The sequence below is a fragment of the Salvelinus fontinalis genome, chromosome 38 (genome assembly GCF_029448725.1).
Source record: "Salvelinus fontinalis isolate EN_2023a chromosome 38, ASM2944872v1, whole genome shotgun sequence".
NCBI lineage: Eukaryota > Metazoa > Chordata > Actinopteri > Salmoniformes > Salmonidae > Salvelinus > Salvelinus fontinalis.
In genome coordinates, this window is record NC_074702.1 from 3,766,952 (window position 1) to 3,788,057 (window position 21,106).

Consider the following 21,106-nt stretch of genomic DNA (forward strand, 5'->3'; position numbering starts at 1 on the left):
ACCTACTCACTCTACCTCCCTCTCCCCAGGTTTGGGCACCAGACCCTGAACTACAGACTGTTCTATGACGGGAAGCACTTTGTGGGGGAGAAGCGCTTTGAGACGGTCCATGACCTGGTGACGGATGGCCTCATCACCCTGTACATCGAGACCAAGGCAGCAGAGTACATCGCCAAGATGACCACCAACCCCATCTATGAACACCTGGGCTACACATCCCTGCTGAAGGACAAGATGGGGCACCGGCTGAGCCGGGGACGCACTGAACCCCGTAGGGTCACCTTCCAGAGAGAGGACAGTAAGGTGAGATACTACAGTACATCGCTTTGACTTTATGTAACTAAGTGCTATGAAAAGTTACTTTGGTGATGACATTGATGGGGATGGTGAGTGGCGGTGACGACATTGGTGAGGGGCGGTGACGACATTGGTGAGGGGCGGTGACGACATTGGTGAGGGGCGGTGACGACATTGGTGAGGGGCGGTGACGACATTGGTGAGGGGCGGTGACGACATTGGTGAGGGGCGGTGACGACATTGGTGAGGGGCGGTGACGACATTGGTGAGGGGCGGTGACGACATTGGTGAGGGGCGGTGACGACATTGGTGAGGGGCGGTGACGACATTGGTGAGGGGCGGTGACGACATTGGTGAGGGGCGGTGACGACATTGGTGAGGGGCGGTGACGACATTGGTGAGGGGCGGTGACGACATTGGTGAGGGGCGGTGACGACATTGGTGAGGGGCGGTGACGACATTGGTGAGGGGCGGTGACGGTGGCGACGACATTGGGGGTGGCGGCGGTGGCGACGACATTGGGGGTGGCGGCGGTGGCGGTGACATTGGGGATGTTGGGGTGGTGTGGATGGTGACATTGGGGATGGTGACATTGGGAATGGGGGTGGCGGTGACATTGGGAATGGTGGTGGTTCTCTCCCATAGCACCAGGTTAACTATGTATTAGCATGCTACATCCACTACTGTTGTGTTTCCTGACTATAGTTCTGACCTGAACAGGAACAACTCTGGGCCTTAGCTATGGACTGTAACAGACCAGAGTTTTTCCTGGTCTCGCCACACGGTCTGGAAAAACTCCTGTCCCTAAAACATGTTCATTACCTTCTACTCTATCAGCATCTGCAGTAAGGATGGAGTTTTTCATTATGTAACCGTTTCTCATGAGAGAGAGACACATTGTCTCTGCAGGGGGGTGTTTCCTTGCTGACATCACTTCTCATTAAAGGTCATGATGACCAACAGGACTGGGATGTTATTCTGTGTCACAGACAGACACTGTTCTAGGGCTATAGATGAATCACACATTTCACACCATTTGTTCTCATCAGCTAACTGCTGAAGGATATTGACTGTCTGTGACTCATTATATTAGCCAATGTGAAATGCTTTCATTCTACTGTGTCGGTCTAGGGTGTTAGCAATTCCCACATCTCACCACTAGGTGGCAACCGGACCAAGCCATAGCATATCAACAGCACATTTCACACTTAGCTGTGATTGGAAATGTTATCTTTCTTCAGTCTTTGACTGTTAAACATGGTAAAATCACAAAGCCTTTCCTTCATCCATGTTTGGTTGGGTGAAGATGTCTTGACGTTATATTCCCCTCATACAAGCCACACACCCCTGGTGCTTCTTGGAATATTGAACAAATCATTTTGTTCTGATAAACAGCATTAAGGTTGTGTCCCTCCCAAATGTCACTATATTTCCTATGTAGTGCACTACCTTCGCCCTGGTAAAAGTAATGCCCTATATGGGGAATAGGGTGCCATTTGGGATGCACATGGGTCTTCATCAGTCGTCTGACAGCAACAAGGCAGTCCTGCCTGAGTCAGTGGTGTTGCAAGGCGTCCGTTTCCTCTCTGCTCCTTTCCAACACCTACCAGCACTGTGCTATTCATGTCACTGTCTGTCCACTAGAGTTAGAGTGAAGGGGACAGAGAGCCTTAAGCCCTTACTGCAGGAGGCAGCTCTATCCCTGCAGGCTCTTAACTTGGTCAGTAGTTCATGGACTCTGATGGATTGCAACACGTTCAGAGATGAATCCTTAACACTAAACCCCTCCAGGAGGATTCTCCATAGCATGGTCTGTATTTATGTTAGAAAACATACAGGACCTGATATACAGAAAGTACATATTCTAGGCTATTTGGTCTGGTCAAATACAGACTGTCTGACCTTGTATAGTATTGGGGGGGGGGTTCCCAGCAGACATGTGAGTGGATATCTAGAGCATGTCTTGAGTTTTGACATCAGGCTGCCAGCCTGTCAGTCAGTAATGTCAGAGTGTCTGTAAAAATGTGTTGTTTTGAGTGTCACACTTCAATCTGTCAAGCTTGGGTTATGTCCCAACTGGCCCCCTATTCCCTATACAATGCTCTACTTTTGACCAGAGCCCTATGGGTCCTGATCAAAAGTAGAGCACTAAAGAGGTGCCATTTGGGATGCAGTCTTTGAAAACATGACGAGTTGGGCCAATGACAGGTCTCCTGATTTTAGGCTTTCAGTGTTGGACAAACACCTGCCAGTCTGTCATGTCCCAAAAAAAGCGAGAGGTCAAAGTGCAGTCCTCCTGTTTCCTCTCACTGCGTCCCAAATTACACCCTATTCCCTTTATAGTGCAGTACTTTTGACCAGGGCCTATAGGGCTCTGGTCAAAAGTAATGTACTAAGTAGGGAATAGGTTGCCACTTGGGATGTAGCGTATGTCCCTATGGAGTGGAGCCAGGCTTGTTCTAATGGCCTGTATCTTTACTGACTTTAGTTAACACTGTACTATAATACTCTGTCCAGTATCAGCCTGTATCTTTACTGACTTTAGTTAACACTGTACTATAATACTCTGTCCAGTATCAGCCTGTATCTTTACTGACTTTAGTTAACACTGTACTATAATACTCTGTCCAGTATCAGCCTGTATCTTTACTGACTTTAGTTAACACTGTACTATAATACTCTGTCCAGTATCAGCCTGTATCTTTACTGACTTTAGTTAACACTGTACTATAATACTCTGTCCAGTATCAGCCTGTATCTTTACTGACTTTAGTTAACACTGTACTATAATACTCTGTCCTGTATCAGCCTGTATCTTTACTGACTTTAGTTAACACTGTACTATAATACTCTGTCCAGTATCAGCCTGTATCTTTACTGACTTTAGTTAACACTGTACTATAATACTCTGTCCAGTATCAGCCTGTATCTTTACTGACTTTAGTTAACACTGTACTATAATACTCTGTCCAGTATCAGCCTGTATCTTTACTGACTTTAGTTAACACTGTACTATAATACTCTGTCCTGTATCAGCCTGTATCTTTACTGACTTTAGTTAACACTGTACTGTAATACTCTGTCCAGTATCAGCCTGTATCTTTACTGACTTTAGTTAACACTGTACTATAATACTCTGTCCTGTATCAGCCTGTATCTTTACTGACTTTAGTTAATAGTGTACTATAACTCTGTCCTGTATCAGCCTGTATCTTTACTGACTTTAGTTAACACTGTACTATAATACTCTGTCCTGTATCAGCCTGTATCTTTACTGACTTTAGTTAACACTGTACTATAATACTCTGTCCTGTATCAGCCTGTATCTTTACTGACTTTAGTTAACACTGTACTATAATACTCTGTCCAGTATCAGCCTGTATCAGCCTGTATCTTTACTGACTTTAGTTAACAGTGTACTGTAATACTCTGTCCAGTATCATTCTGTGTTTTCAGACACACAGTAGCTACAGGAAACATACTCCCTCACATGCTGTCTTTACTCTCTCGTGTAAATCCTCATCCAGGTGTGTGTGTGTGTACATTCCTCCCGGACGGGGGGAGGAGACTCACTCAACCTGTCTGGTGACCTGCTGTGTGTCAGCCTCCTCGGTTCACACGGCTCAATGTGTCTGTGTACTTGTGCTGGGAGTTGCCACAGTGGCCAAACTCCTGCCAGTTTCCTCCTATAACAACAGCTTCCCAAATGGCACCCTATACCCTCTGGTCCCTCAGGGCTCTGGTCAAAAGAAGTGCACTATGCAGGGAATAGGGAGCCGTTTGAGACACATCGCTGGTTTAATGTAACTGGTGCTGGTGGGGATTGGAAGGTGATCACTGCATTTCTAGTCCATGTTCTGGTCCTAGTTCTATAATGTGAGGTTAGCCCGCTTGGATTTTATTCTGACGTTATAGTAGTTTGTTTTTGGAAGTTTAATGACCTCGTCCTTGAGCTACCTGTTAGTCTGTTGGAAACAACATGATCTATAAAGATGGCGTTGGGAAATAATTGAGCTACTACTATAAAGATTTTATACAGTAGTTACATACTTTGTAAAAGGCAGAAGGCTTTCAATGTTGATCTGTCATACTTCCAGACACAGGCAGGCCTGTTTTTAATTGGCACTGTACGTTTTCCTTTCACTACACTTTCTGAATAGTAAAACTGATTTTATCACTGACTACATCCCCATTCACGTCTATGTTTGGATGGAATTGTATGAGATGGTGTGTTTTTGTTTGGACGGTTATCTGACCTTACAGAAAGAAAGACACTAGTGTTATTTTCTATTTTCCCATGATCCTCTGTTCTCCCCACTGTGTCTGCTCAGCTGCACCCACACAGTGAATTACAGAGCCTGGCTGCTGAAAAGAAACCAGGGCCTTTTTTAAATGTATTTTATTCCAAACTCTTCTCTGAGACAAGAAGCCATCTGCCTCTTGGGGGAAAAAGACCATAACCGTCACACACACGCTCTCTCTCTCTCTCTCAATACGTACTGTATACTCCCTCCCTCCTCCTCTCCCCATTTCTTTTTCTGTGTCATACATTTTTTCATCCACCTGTTCCTCTTCCTCCAAATCCCTTACTCTTCTCTCTGCCCCATCTAGTTTAGATCCTCCTCCTGGTCTTTGATAGGATGTCTTTCTCGGTGACAAACAGCTTCTCCTGTCCTGACTGTTACCCGTTCAGCCATTTTAAATCAAATGTATTAGATACATGCTTTGTAAACAACAGGTGTAGACAAACAGTGAAATACTTCCAGACTCTAACCAAAAATGCAGAGAGAAATTAAAGATAAATAATATTAAAGTAATAATAAATACACAATGAGTAACGATAACTTAGCTATATACACAAGGGACCAGTACTGAGTCGATGTGCAGGGGTACAAGCAACATTTTTTATATTTGTTTATTTCACCTTTATTTAACCAGGTAGGCTAGTTGAACAAGTTCTCATTTGCAACTGCGACCTGGCCAAGATAAAGCAAAGCAGTTCGACACATACAACAACACAGAGTTACACATGGAATAAACAAACATACAGTAGAAAAACTCTATGTGCAAATGAGGTAGGATAAGGGAGGTAAGGCAATAAATAGGCCATGGTGGCGAAGTAATTACAATATAGCAATTAAACACTGGAATGGTAGATGTGCAGAAGTTGAATGTGCAAGTAGAGATACTGGGGTGCAAAGGAGCAAGATAAAAAAAAATAAAAATACAGTATGGGGATGAGGTAGCTGGATGGGCTATTTATAGATGGGCTATGTACAGGTGCTGTGAGCTGCTCTGACAGCCTTTTCAGTGCGGATGGTACCTGTAATCCATGACTTCTGGTTGGGATATGTACGTACGGGCACTGTTGGGACAACGGCGTTGGTACACTTATTAATGAAGCCGGTGACTGATGAATCCCATAACATTCCAGTCTATGCTAGTGAAACAGTCCTGTAGCTTAACAACCACTTCATCGGACCACTTCCTTATTGAGCACGTCATTCCTGTTTTTGCTTGTAAGCAGGAATCATGAGGATAGGGTTATGGTTAGGGAGAGCTTTGTATGTGTTTCTGTGTGGAGTAAATGTTTTGTCTCATCTAGTTGCACAGTTGACATGCTGGTAGAAATGAGAATTACTTCTGTAGCTACAGTGTAGCTACAGTGTAACCAATGTGAAATGGCTAGCTAGTTAGTGGTGGTGTGTGCTAATAGCGTTTCAATCGGTGATGTCACTTGCTCTGAGACCTTGAAGTAGTTGTTTACCTTGCAAAGGCTTTTGTGGCGCGATGGGTAACGATGCTTCGAGAGTGGCTGTTGTTGTGTGCAGAGGGCCCCTGGTTCGAGTTCAGGTAGGGGCGAGGAGAGGGACGGAAGCTATACTGTTACAACAGCACAACATGGTCCTCAGTCTACGTTACTGAAGTTTGGACGGTGTACAGGAGGCCCAAAGCCATATTTTTAAAATGGCTTCTATGTCTATTACAACCTTTTAAAGCTGCCTATCCTCTCATTTCAGCTGAAGGGCTTTTATCTCTGAGCTGAGTGAGCTTCAAGCATATATTTTCTCTCTCCGTTCCCTTCCTCTCGTTCCCTTGCTCAACTTTTCTACCCTTCCAGCTCTTCATCATTCCATCACAGCTACAAAATCCTCTGTTCTAGTTTAATTCTGACATTCCCTCATTCTTTCTCTTCACAGACTAACTGCATTGCTGTCCCTAATTTCAACATTTCATGTCAGCAACCCTGAATGTCCACTAGTTTGAGTTGTCTACTTCCCATTTGATTGTATTGTTAGAGCTGATGAGGCCCTCCTGGTGTTTTAGAAGGAGTGGATGTTTAGAAGGAGAGTCACTCAATCTGTTGTAGTGCTGTAGATTTGGCAACAGCACCCCATTGAGTCAGGACATGGCCACCATGAACTCTGCCTGGGACCTGACAGGGATTTGGCCACCATGGGATTACACCTTGAGTGGGGATTATGGCCATAATCCCTGCCAATCCCAATGGATGCCCATGGTCGGGTGCTGTTCTGCTGGGGGTTTAAGAGCAGAGCAGAGTGATTGGTGGGAGCAGGCTGGAGTCATAGCGTCTGGCTGCAGTCTGGCTGCAGTCTAGGCAGGGAGAGGAAGACCACCAGTGGATTGTGAGGCATGAAGGTCGAGATGTAGTTGACTAATCTGTTTCTATTGGACTGGAAGGAATCTAGGAGCATGTCGTGGCTCTTCTGGGCCAGAAGGATAGTGCCAGGACTCCTGTTGTGTGGAGGGGACTTGGTTATGTAACTGTTGTTGGTGGGGGGGTTTGTTACTGTGGGCTACTGGCAGTTCAGTTCAGTATTATCTCTAGTTCAGTGTGAGTGTCTTTAGAGAGTTTGACTGCAGCCATTGATCCTGCTTTAGATTGCTGCTGAGCTGTACTGACAGCTCCCCCTCACCCCACACACACTCACTCTAACCCCACACACCCACCTAGCCCCTCCCCACCAACCAAGGGACTCTCCTCCTAGCCCCTCCCCACCAACCAAGGGACCCTCCCCCCGGACTTGTCTCTCTTCTATTGGGTGTGTGTGAATGAGAGCCATTGTGTGAGGCACACTCCTGCCCTGGGGCCGCCCACTGCTGCTGGCTGCTCTCTGCTTCTTTCTCCTGGAACTGGAGCTGGAGCTCAGATCAGATGCAGAGCCGCCCCCATCCTGACTGTCAGTCTGTACCATCCTGGATCCCAGCAGGAAGAGGAGTAGGAGGAACAGAGGGAGGAGGGGAGTGGAGCACAGCGGCCGTGTCCTCCTCGTTGGGCAGGTGCCGCCGGCGTCTGTTACCCAGCACTGGGCGCCAAGTCCTCCAGCACACACCACACGGCTCACCAGAGGAGACAGAGGCTCTGTGGGAGCCCGGACTAGGACAGGGGGACACAGTCAGACACACGGCAGCGGCCATGGAAGTGGAGGAAGGGAGCCGGGGTCCGGGAGGAGGGATAGGGCCAGGAGATGTAACGGTCCACAAGACCAAGAGAGGGGAGCGGAAGAGGCAGGAGCTACTGGCCTTAGCCCTGAGGGTCAAGTTAGGGAGCAGGAGAACGTTACTCTGGAAGCCTCTAAAACTGTTGGCTTCCTGTCCACAGATCACCACTTCTCCTCTGGTACGGCACAGCACCCTGAAAGACTGCCCCTCCGAGAAGCAGAGCTCCTATGACAAGATCCACAACTTCAAGGTGAGATGGTTTGTTTGATTGAACCTTTTTAAAGGAGGATGTGGTGAGGGAGGGAGGGAGGGAGAGTCGACTGCTTTAGGACCTCTGTAGGAGGTCTGCCTCTCTGTAGATTCTCTGTTCAAACCTCTTACCTCAGGAAATTATTCCATTCCTACAGGCAGCTCTGCTTGTCCATGCAGGGCCTGGGAGATTAAGTTCTGTCAGGTTGATCTGAAACTTAAAAGCGACGTTCCTCAAAGTGACAAAGTAACCGATTTCAATGACTCTTTATCTGCCTGGTGAGCTGCCTACCTGTCACCTGACTGGCTACCGTTAGGTACCATTATAACACAGAGACTGATGTTATTCATCATCATGTGCTTTCATGATGAAAGCTGTCTTGTGGGCACGTGCAGCTGTCAGCCATATGTTTAAATCTATCGACTGTGCTTAATGGATATGGCGTATGTTTTAACCCATTAACGGCTGTGAACATTGATTGTCTGAGATTTTTGAGCACTTTAACCTCTTTGTTTCATCTTGATTTTCAAAAACAGAAATACAGTTGATATATTGAATACAACAAATGATTTTCGTGTGTGAGACCAACACAAACTTGGCAGTAAACCTAACCAGTATTTTTGACCTCTCAACTTCCCTATCAAATCTAAACAGTTCAAACAGAAACAACAATGACAAATGGTTTGATGAAGAAAGCAGAAACCTAAGAAAGAAATTGAGAAACCTATCCAACCAAAAACATAGAGACCCAGAAAACATCCGCCTACGCCTTCACTATGGTGAAGACAATACAGAAATAATACAGAAATACCCCACGGAAAAAGAAGGATCAGCACGTCAGAAATCAGCTCAATGTAATTGAAGAATCCATAGACTATTAGAAAACCCTAAACAAACAACAACACAGAGTTATCTATCCAAAATGAAAATGTATGAGTAAACCACTTCTCCAATCTTTTTGGCCCTATAACAAAGAACAAACAGCAGAAACATGATCAGATACACATTTTAGAATCAACTATATAAGACTACCAGAACCCACTAGATGATCCAATTACATTGAATGAACTACAGGACAAAATACAAACCCTCCAACCCAAAAAGGCCTGTGGTCTTGGTGTCCACAATGAAATGATAAAATATACAGACAACAAATTCCAATTGGTTATACTTAAACTCCTTAATATCATCCTTAGCTCTGGCATCTTCCCCAATATTTGGAATCAAGGACTGATCACCCCAATCCACAGAAGTGGAGACAAATAATAACTACTGTGGGATAAGCGTCAACAGCAACCTTTTGGAAAATCCTCTGCATTATCATTAACAGCAGACTCATACATTTTCTCGTGAAAACAATGTACTGAGCAAATGTCAAATTGGCTTTTTACCAAATTACCATAAAACAGACCATGTATTCACCCTGCACACCCTAACAAACAAACAAACAAAACAAAACAGGCAAAGTCTTCTCATGCTTTGTTGATTTCAAAAAAGCTTTTGACTCAGTTTGGGATTAGGTTCTGCTATACAAATTGATGGAAATTGGTGTTGGGGGAAAAACATATGACATTATAAAATCCATGTACACGGTTCAAATTGGCAAAACACACACACTTCTTTCCACAGGGCTGGGGGTGAGACAGGGATGCATCTCAAGCCCCACCCTCTTCAACATATATATCAATGAATTGGCGAGGGCTCTAGAGCAGTCTGCAGCACCCGGCCTCACCCTACTAGAATCTGAAGTCAAATGTCTACTGTTTGCTGATGATCTGGTGCTTCTGTCACCAACCAAGGAGGGCCTACAGCAGCACCTAGATCTTCTGCACAGATTCTTTCAGACCTAGGCCCTGACAGTAAATCTCAGTAAGACTAAAATAATGACCTCCCGGGTGGCGCAGTGGTCTAAGGCACTGCATCGCAGTGCTAGCTGTGCCACCAGAGATTCTGGGTTTGAGCCCAGCCTCTGTCGCAGCCGGCCGCAACCGGGAGGCCCATGGGGCGGCGCACAATTGGCCCAGCGTCGTCCGGGTTAGGGGAGGGTTTAGCCGGCAAGGATATCCTTGTCTCATCGCGCACTAGCGACTCCTGTGGCGGGCCGGGTGCAGTGCACGCTGACCAGGTCGCTAGGTGTACGGTGTTTCCTCCAACACATTGGTGCAGCTGGCTTCCGGGTTGGATGTGCATTGTGTCAAGAAGCAGTGCGGCTTGGTTGGGTTGTGTTTCGGGGGACGCATGGCTCTCGACCTTCGCCGAGTTCGTACGGGAGTTGCAGCGATGAGACAAGACTGTAACTACTACCAATTGGATACCACTAAATTGTTTACAGAGCCCCAGGACAGCAACACAATTAGACCCAACCAAATCATAAGAAAACAAAAATATACTTTTTTGATACATTGGAAAGAATTAACAAAAACAACAGAGCAAACTAGAATGTTACTTGGCCCGAAACAGAGAATACACAGTGGCAGAATACCTGACCACAGTAACTGACCCAAAATGTAGAAAATCTTTGACTATGTACAGAGGGGATATAGCCTTGCTATTGAGAAAGGCCGCCGTAGGCAGACCTGGATCTCAAGAGAAGACAGGCTATGTGCACACTGCCCACAAAATGAGGTGGAAACTGAGCTACACTTCCTAACCTCCTGCCCAGTGTATGACCATATTAGAGAGACATATTTCCCTCAGATTACACAAACCCGCAAAGAATTTGAAAACAAATCCTATTTTGATAAACTCCCATATCTACTGGGTGATATAACAGTGTGCCATCACAACAGCAGTATGTGTGACCTGTTGCCACAAGAAAAGGACAACCAGTGAAGAACAATCACCATTGTAAATACAACCCATATTTCTGTTAATTTATTTTCCCTTTTGTACTTGACATTTTTGCACATAATATGACATTTGCAATGTCTTTTATTATTTTGGGACTTTTGTGAGTGTAATGTTTACTGTTAATTTGTATTGTTTATTTCACTTGTTTATTATTTGGTTCTCTTGCTTTGACAATGTTAACATATGTTTCCCATGCCAATAAAGCCCTTACATTGAATTGAGAGAGAGAAAGCGATCTCTCCTCATGGGCACCTGAATACATTCCTGCCATTGTGTCTCAGGTTTCAGTGAGCCTGCAGGGTAGAATGGCCTCCTAACCTCCAGCTCTCCAGCCTAGTGTCTGGTCCCATTTGAGAATGGAACAGCAAACCACCCGGCTGCTCAGCACCTGTCAAGAGCCCTTATCTGTACTGTTCTATCAATCTAACGTAACCTAATAACTCTTTAGTGAAGTGGTCGGTGCAGACTTGTGTGTGTGTGAACATGTTTGCATGTATCCAGCAGCCCTGGCAGGAACAGATGCCAGACACTTTGTAAATCCTTTTAATCTGACTTGTATACACAGTCCCTCATTGGGCTTGGGGTCCCTCCCTCCCTTCCACTGTAGACTGGGCTTGGGGTCCCTCCATCCCTTCCACTGTAGACTGGGCTTGGGGTCCCTCCATCCCTTCCACTGTAGACTGGGCTTGGGGTCCATCCCTCCCTTCCACTGTAGACTGGGCTTGGGGTCCCTCCATCCCTTCCACTGTAGACTGGACCTGGGGTCCATCCCTCCCTTCCACTGTAGACTGGACCTGGGGTCCATCCCTCCCTTCCACTGTAGATTGGGCCTGGGGTCCATCCCTCCCTTCCACTGTAGACTGGGCCTGGGGTCCATCCCTCCCTTCCACTGTAGACTGGGCCTGGGGTCCCTCCCTCCCTCCCTTCCACTGTAGACTGGGCTTGGGGTCCCTCCCTCCATCCCTTCCACTGTAGACTGGGCCTGGGGTCCCTCCCTCCCTCCCTTCCACTGTAGACTGGGCCTGGGGTCCCTCCCTCCCTCCCTTCCACTGTAGACTGGGCTTGGGGTTCCTCCCTCCATCCCTTCCACTGTAGACTGGGCCTGGGGTCCATCCCTCCCTTCCACTGTAGACTGGGCTTGGGGTCCATCCCTCCCGTCCACTGTAGACTGGGCTTGGGGTCCCTCCCTCCCTTCCACTGTAGACTGGGCTTGGGGTCCCTCCATCCCTTCCACTGTAGACTGGGCTTGGGGTCCCTCCATCCCTTCCACTGTAGACTGGGCTTGGGGTGCCTCCCTCCATCCCTTCCACTGTAGACTGGGCTTGGGGTCCCTCCCTCCCTCCCTTCCACTGTAGACTGGGCTTGGGGTCCCTCCCTCCATCCCTTCCACTGTAGACTGGGCCTGGGGTCCCTCCCTCCCTCCCTTCCACTGTAGACTGGGCTTGGGGTCCCTCCCTCCCTCCCTTCCACTGTAGACTGGGCCTGGGGTCCCTCCCTCCCTCCCTTCCACTGTAGACTGGGCTTGGGGTCCCTCCCTCCCTCCCTTCCACTGTAGACTGGGCCTGGGGTCCCTCCATCCCTTCCACTGTAGACTGGGCTTGGGGTCCCTCCCTCCCTCCCTTCCACTGTAGACTGGGCCTGGGGTCCCTCCATCCCTTCCACTGTAGACTGGGCTTGGGGTCCCTCCCTCCCTCCCTTCCACTGTAGACTGGGCTTGGGGTCCCTCCCTCCCTCCCTTCCACTGTAGACTGGGCCTGGGGTCCCTCCCTCCCTCCCTTCCACTGTAGACTGGGCTTGGGGTCCCTCCCTCCCTCCCTTCCACTGTAGACTGGGCCTGGGGTCCCTCCATCCCTTCCACTGTAGACTGGGCTTGGGGTCCCTCCCTCCCTTCCACTGTAGACTGGGCTTGGGGTCCCTCCATCCCTTCCACTGTAGACTGGGCTTGGGGTCCCTCCCTCCCTTCCACTGTAGACTGCGATTGGGGTCCCTCCATCCCTTCCACTGTAGACTGGGCTTGGGGTCCCTCCCTCCCTTCCACTGTAGACTGGGCTTGGGGTCCCTCCCTCCCTTCCACTGTAGACTGGGCTTGGGGTCCCTCCCTCCCTTCCACTGTAGACTGGGCTTGGGGTCCCTCCCTCCCTTCCACTGTAGACTGGGCTTGGGGTCCCTCCATCCCTTCCACTGTAGACTGGGCTTGGGGTCCCTCCATCCCTTCCACTGTAGACTGGGACCAGAGACCAGGGCTGAGTTCCAAATGGCACCATATTCCCTAGATAAAGGACTAGTTTCACCAGGGCAAAGTAGGTAACTATATAGGGTGCCATTTGGGACCCAGACAAGTATTCTCTGCCTTACTGAAGAGACATTCCTCTGTCATTACTAAGCACAGTGTGAAGAGCTGTGGTACATCCAGGTAAACAAGTATCCCTCTATTTTGCCATAGTGTAATATTTTCTTCCCAAGCCAGAGCACCCTATAGGACAGTAAGCCACGTCCGAGCCAGAGCAGCCCATAGGACAGTAAGCCACGTCTGAGCCAGAGCAGCCCATAGGACAGTAAGCCACGTCTGAGCCAGAGCAGCCCATAGGACAGTAGGCCACGTCTGAGCCAGAGCAGCCCATAGGACAGTAGGCCACGTCTGAGCCAGAGCAGCTCATAGGACAGTAAGCCATGTCTGACCCCAAGCCAGAGCAGCCCATAGGACAGTAAGCCACGTCCGAGCCAGAGCAGCCCATAGGACAGTAGGCCACGTCCGAGCCAGAGCAGCCCATAGGACAGTAGGCCACGTCCGAGCCAGAGCAGCCCATAGGACAGTAGGCCACGTCCGAGCCAGAGCAGCCCATAGGACAGTAGGCCACGTCCGAGCCAGAGCAGCCCATAGGACAGTAGGCCACGTCCGAGCCAGAGCAGCCCAAACGTCTGACCTGACCTGGGTCCTACTCACCTACAGTAAACGTCTGACCTGCCCTGGGTCCTACTCACCTCCAGAAATACAATGAATGAAAGAATTCACAGATCTTGTCTGTTTGCGTATATGTGTGTGTGATTTAGAGTTATGTTTGTTTAGTGGTGTGTGTGTGTGATTTAGAGTTATAATGTTTGTTCAGTGAGAGCGAGAAGGTGTGGCGTGTCTTCCAGACTCTAATCTATTGCTGTGTTTTCTCACCCTTCCATAGGTTCATACTTTCCGAGGGCCTCACTGGTGCGAGTATTGTGCCAACTTCATGTGGGGCCTCATAGCCCAAGGGGTCCACTGCTCAGGTAACCTCCTCTTCCATTCAGACATCCCAACACTACTCACTGCTGACCTAGCTACCATCACTGACCTTTCATGGGTACTTCATCACATTAGAGCACCGTCCCAAATATCACCCTATTACCTATGTAGTCCACGTGTGTAGGGCTCATAGGGTTCTGAGCTAGAGTTTTACAGGGAATTGGATGCAATTTGGGATGAAAGCCTAAAGAAAATAACTCCAATCCCTGATCAGACCCTTGGGGTCCTGTTAACATCCCTGATCAGACCCCTGGGGTCCTGTTAACATCCCTGATCAGACCCTTGGAGTCCTGTTAACATCCCTGATCAGACCCTTGGAGTCCTGTTAACATCCCTGATCAGACCCTTGGAGTCCTGTTAACATCCCTGATCAGACCCTTGGAGTCCTGTTCACATCCCTGATCAGACCCCTGGGGTCCTGTTAACATCCCTGATCAGACCCCTGGAGTCCTGTTAACATCCCTGATCAGACCCCTGGGGTCCTGTTAACAACCCTGATCAGACCCTTGGGGTCCTGTTAACATCCCTGATCAGACCCTTGGGGTCCTGTTAACATCCCTGATCAGACCCTTGGGGTCCTGTTAACATCCCTGATCAGACCCCTGGGGTCCTGTTAACATCCCTGATCAGACCCCTGGAGTCCTGTTAACATTCCTGATCAGACCCCTGGGGTCCTGTTAACATCCCTGATCAGACCCCTGGAGTCCTGTTAATCCATTTCTGCCCAGAGGGATGTTAAGTCAACATGTTCAATAAATCATCCATGTAACCAGGTGTTGTCTCATTTTATCCCCCGTGTTTACCACAAATAAACAATATGACTTCCAAGTTTTGATTTATTTCAAGAATTCACGTTTGATCAAATATCAATCAAATTGGACAACTGATCGGACGTCTCTGTCCGGTTGGGTTTCATGTCATGTGACTAATGTCATGTGACTAATTGTAACACATGAGATATCAAACTTGAAATGCCTAATAATGTATTTATTTTTAAATGCTATGACAATAAATAGGGTATTACAATATTATGTTCAAGCCTGGATCATGTCATGGAATGTAGAGTCCAGGAAATGTGGTCTGTTCCATGTAAATCAATGGTTGGATGAGGCCTGTGAAATGTAGTAATTTAGCATTCCTCAGTGACACCTGGGACAAACCAGTTCCCCCGGCGACTATGGCTGTCAACTATTTATAAACAAGACAGACGCTCACAGAGAGCGTAGAAGGTGCATCAACGGGACACACCCAGTCAAGCAAGGACATCCAAATACTGTATCCACAAAACTGCAACAAGGCTGGCTGTGCTGTCAAATCTAATTTTATTGGTCACATACACATGGTTAGCAGATGTTATTGCGAGTGTAGCGAAATGCTTGTGCTTCTAGTTCCGACAGTGCAGTAATATCTAACAAGTAATCTAACAATTCCACAACAACTACCTAATACACACAAATCTAAGTAAAAAAAGTGAATAAGAATATATACATATAAATATATGGATGAGCAATGACAGAGCGGCATGGGCAAGATGCAATAGATGGTATAAAATACAGTATATACATATGAGATGAGTAATGCAAGATATGTAAACATTATTAAAGTGGCATTCTTAAAGTGACTAGTGATCCATTTATTAAAGTGGCCAATGATTGAGTCTGTATGTAGGCAGCAGCATCTGTGTTAGTGGCTGTTTTAGGTCTGATGGCCTTGAGATAGATGTTTTTCAGTCTCTCGGTCCCAGCTTCAATGCACCTGTACTGACCTCGCCTTCTGGATGGTAGCGGGGTGAACAGGCAGCGGCTCGGGTAGTTGTTGTCCTTGATTATCTTTTTGGGCTTCCTGTGACATCAGGTGCTGTAGGTGTCCTGGAGGGCAGGTAGTTTGCCCCCGGTGATGCGTTGTGCAGACCGCATCACCCTCTGGAGAGCCTTGCGGTTGAGGGCGGTGCAGTTGCTGTACCAGGCGGTGATACACCCCGACAGGATGCTCTCAATTGTGCATCTGTAAAAGTTTGTGAGGGTTTTAGGTGACAAGCCACATTTCTTCAGCCTCTTGAGGTTGAAGAGGCGCTGTTGCGCCTTCTTCACCACACTGTCTGTGTGGATGGACCATTTCAGTTTGTCTGTGATGTGTACACCGAGCAACGTAACGTTCCACCTTCTCCACTGCTGTCCCATTGATGTGGATAGGGGGGTACTCCCTCTGCTGTTTCCTGAAGTTCACGATCATCTCCTTTGTTTTGTTGATGTTGAGTGAGAGGTTGTTTTACTGACACCACACTATGAGTGCCCTCACTTCCTCCCTATGGGGGGTCTCGTCATCGTTGGTGATCAAGCCTACTATTGTTGTGTGGTCTGCAAACTTGATGATTGAGTTGGAGGTGTGCATGGCCATGCAGTCATGGGTGAACAGGGAGTACAGGAGGGGGCTGAGCACGCACGCAAGGTGGAGGTTATATGATCCTTGACTAGTCTCTCAAAGCACTTCATGATGACAGAAGTGAGTGCTACGGGGCGATAGTCATTTAGTTCAGTTACCTTTTGTCTTCTTGAGTACTGGAACAATGGTGGCCATCATGAAACATGTGGGGACAGGAGACTGGGATAGGGAGAGATGGAATATGTCCGTTAACATGCCAGCTGGTCTGCGCATGCTCTGAGGACGCGGCTAGGGATGCCGTCTGGGCCGGCAGACTTGCGAGGGTTAACACGTTTAAATGCCTTACTCCCATCGGCCACAGAGAAGGAGATCCCACAGTCCTTGGTAGCAGGCCGTGTCTGTGGCACTGTATTATCCTCAAAGCAGGCAAAGAAGGTGTTTTTGTTTTTCCTTTTGTAGTCCGTGGTTGTTTGTAGACCCTACCACATATATGTCGTGTCTTAGCCGTTGAATTGTGACTCCACTTTGTCTCTAATACTGACATTTTGCTCGTTTGATTACCTTGCGGAGGGAATAACTACACTGTTTGTATTTGGCCATATTCCCAGTCAGTTTTCCATGGTTAAATGTGGTGATTTGCACTTTCAGTTTGGTGCGAATGCCACCATCTATCCACAGTTTCTGGTTAGGGTAGGTTTTAATAGTCACAGTAGGTACAACATCTCCTACACACTTTCTTATAAACTCACTCACCGAATCAGCGTATACGTCGATATTACTCTCTGAGGCTACCCGGAACATGTCCCAGTCTGCGAGATCAAAACAATCCCGTCTGGCCGTGCCGTCTGGTCTGGCCGTCTGGTCTGGCCGTCTGATCGTGCCGTCTGGTCTGGCCGTGCTGTCTGATCGTGCCGTCTGGTCTGGCCGTGCCGTCTGATCGTGCCGTCTGGTCTGGCCGTGCCGTCTGATCGTCTGGTCTGGCCGTGCCGTGCCGTCTGATCGGGCCGTCTGGTCTGGCCGTGCCGTCTGATCGTGCCGTCTGGTCTGGCCGTGCCGTGCCGTCATGCTTTGTAATGGAGATCTTTTTTAAGGAGTGGTTTTAACCCGTTTCAGTGCTTCAGTACATTGGGAAAATATCACAATACTGTTCATATCATTCCAATTGTGAAGTTAAATCGAGTGAAAAGGGACACATGTACTGTAGCTGTCCTTAGAGCTTCCTGCCAGATAAAATGATGTAATATTTAGGGTTGCAAAGCTACCGGTAAGTTACCATATTGTCCATGAGTTTCTAGTAGATAGACCATATGGTTGAAGAGAAAACGGCATAATAATGCAAAAAGCATTTAATCAACAATGACATTATTTTTTATGAACCGTGACACTCTAACTTTTGTCACAACTGCCACCAGTTTGGGACCAATTTTCTTTCTTTACTATTTTCTACACTGTAGAATAATAGTGAAGACATCAAAACGATGAAATAACACATATGGAATCATGTAGTAACCAAAAAAGTGCTAAACAAATCAGAAGTTATTTGAGGTTCTTCAAAGTAGGCACCCTTTGCCTTAATGGCAGCTTTGCACACACTTGGCATTCTTTCAACCAGCTTCATGAGGTAGTCACCTGGAATGCATTTCAATTAACAGGTGTGAATTTCTTTCCTTCTGAATGCATTTGAGCCAATCTGCTGTGTTGTGACAAGGTAGGGGTGGTATACAGAAGAGATCCCTATTTGGTAAAAGACCAAGTCCATATTATGGGAAGAACAGCTCAAATAAGCAGAGAAAAGACAGTCCATAATTAATTTTAGACATGAAGGTCAGTCAATCAGGAACATTTTAAGAACTTTGAAAGTTTCTTCAAGTGCAGTCACAAAAATCATCAAGCACTATGATGAAACTGGCTCTCATGAGGACCGCCACAGGAAAGGAAGACCCAGAGTTACCTCTGCTGCAGAGGATAAGTTCATTAGAGTTAACTGCACCTCAGATTGCAGCCCAAATAAATGCTTCACAGAGTTAAAGTTACAGAAACATCTCAACATCAACTGTTCAGAAGAGGCTGCGTGAATCAGGCTGAATTGCTGCAAATAATCCACTACTAAAGGACACCAATAAGATGAAGAGACTTGTTTGGGCCAAGAAACACAAGCAATGGACATTAGACCGGTGGAAATCTGTCCTTTGGTCTGACGTGTCCAAATTTGAGATTTTGTCTTTGTGAGATGCAGAGTAGGTGAATGGATGATCTCCGCGTGTGTGGTTCCCACAGTGAAGCATGGAGGAGGAGGTGTGATGGTGTGGGGTGTTTTGCTGGTGACACTGATTTATTTAGAATTCAAAGCACACTTAACCAGCATGGCTACCACAGCATTCTGCAGCGATACTCCATCTCATCTGGTTTGCGCTTAGTGGAACTATCATTTGTTTTTCAACAGGACAATGACCCAAAACACACCTACAGGCGGTGTAAGGGCTATTTGACCAAGAAGGAGAGTGATGGACTGGTGCATCAGATGACCTGGCCTCCACAATCACCCGACCTCAACCCAATTGAAATGGTTTGGAATGAGTTGGACCGCAGAGTGAAGGAAACAAGTGCTCAGCACATGTGGAAACTCCTTCAAGACTGTTGGAAAAGCATACCTCATGAAGCTGTTTGAGAGAATGCCAAGAGTGTTCAAAGCTGTCATCAAGGCAAAGGGTGGCAACTTTGAAGAATCTCAAATAAAATACAAAATATATTTTGATTTATTTAACACTTTTTTGGTTACTACATGGTTCCATATGTATTATTTCATAGTTTGATGTCTTCACTATTATTCTACAATGTAGAAAATAGTAAAAATATAAACCCTGTAATGAGTACAATGGGTGTGTCCAGACTTTTGACTGGTACTGTATGTCACACTGACACCCTAATATGGTACCAATGGTATTTACTAAGTTGCTGGTTTATATTTAGGGTCATGTTTTACAGTGTTGTCATTGTTTGCTTATTTTATATATTTTTACAGGTAATAAGGCCACACAGAGGGCCAGAGATAATTACAGATACCTGTGATAATCTGAAATACCCAAAAAGCGCCACTAGATGTCTTGTGATAACTTAATGATTCCACTGATCAATAATGTTGTATCCTAGTGAACTTGTTGAAATGTTTGTTGGCTGAATAACAGATCAGACTGTATTTTTTTATTTGACGAGGCAAGCCAGTTTAGAACAATTTCTTATTTACAATGACTGCCTATTGGGGAACAGTGGATTAACTGCCTTGTTCAGGGGCAGAACGACACGTTTTTACCTTGTCGGCTCAAGGATTCGTTCCAGCAACCTATCGGTTACTGGCCCAACGCTCTAACCACTAGGCTACCTGCTGGTTACTGGCCCAACGCTCTAACCACTAGGCTACCTGCTGGTTACTGGCCCAACGCTCTAACCACTAGGCTACCTGCTAGTTACTGGCCCAACGCTCTAACCACTAGGCTAACTGCTGGTTACTGGCCCAACGCTCTAACCACTAGACTACCTGCTGGTTACTGGCCCAACGCTCTAACCACTAGGCTACCTGCTGGTTACTGGCCCAACGCTCTAACCACTAGACTACCTGCTGGTTACTGGCCCAACGCTCTAACCACTAGGCTACCTGCTGGTTACTGGCCCAACGCTCTAAACACTAGGCTACCTGCCGCCCTATACTTCACTGGTGCAGTGAAGTATAGGGTTCATACACACAATAGAAATACATTACAGACATTTACAACTTAGCAAGACTATAGCACAATTGAGGCTAGTTGACAAGTAGGTTTGGAAAGTCCCTGAACTCTCTGCGATAGACACAGGGTTCTATTATGGCCTGGACACAATCCTGACATGGATGTGTTTTAGAGGAGGACTAACGTGGCTGTTTTTCTCTGTAGACAGATGGTTTGTTGTTCAGTTATTAGCCATGCTTATAAGCCCCAGGCAAACAGTGGTGTCATCAGACAGCCCTGTGCCCTATGGCAATCAGAAGACTTCTTTAGTACTTCCAGTTGTATCTGAAGCAGTCCTTCTCTAACACTCAGAGATACACAACCTGATGACTGGCTTTCTATCCTCGTTGTCTCTCTTCCTCCCTGTCCCCATCTCTCTCTGTTCTCTCTCTCTTCCTCCCTGTCCCCATCTCTCTCTGTTCTCTCTCTCTCTTCCTCCCTATCCCCATCTCGCTCTGTTCTCTCTCTCTTCCTCCCTGTCCCCATCTCGCTCTGTTCTCTCTCTCTCTCTTCCTCCCTGTCCCCATCTCTCTCTGTTCTCTCTCTCTTCCTCCCTGTCCCCATCTCTCTCTGTTCTCTCTCTCTCTCTCTTCCTCCCTGTCCCCATCTCTCTCTGTTCTCTCTCTCTCTCTTCCTCCCTATCCCCATCTCGCTCTGTTCTCTCTCTCTTCCTCCCTGTCCCCATCTCGCTCTGTTCTCTCTCTCTTCCTCCCTGTCCCCATCTCTCTCTGTTCTCTCTCTCTTCCTCCCTGTCCCCATCTCTCTCTGTTCTCTCTCTCTTCCTCCCTGTCCCCATCTCTCTCTGTTCTCTCTCTTTTCCTCCCT

General features: G+C 47.2%; 1 protein-coding gene across 2 annotated transcripts in view; it reads left to right on the forward strand.

The window, feature by feature from the left end:
* LOC129838102 (beta-chimaerin-like) overlaps nt 1-21,079 on the forward strand; it is a 46,361-nt gene extending 25,282 nt beyond the window's left edge. Inside the window, exons 6-9 of one of the 2 annotated variants that reach the window (XM_055904825.1) lie at nt 30-303; nt 7,922-8,011; nt 14,038-14,122; nt 18,964-21,079. In XM_055904825.1, coding sequence (XP_055760800.1) covers nt 30-303; nt 7,922-8,011; nt 14,038-14,122; nt 18,964-18,971 — 457 coding nt within the window. In that variant the 3' untranslated portion in view covers nt 18,972-21,079. Of the gene's footprint in view, nt 1-29; nt 304-7,921; nt 8,012-14,037; nt 17,922-18,963 lie in introns of those variants that run through there. The other variant, XM_055904824.1, reaches the window with a different exon arrangement.
* Nucleotides 21,080-21,106: the final 27 nt, after the last annotated feature.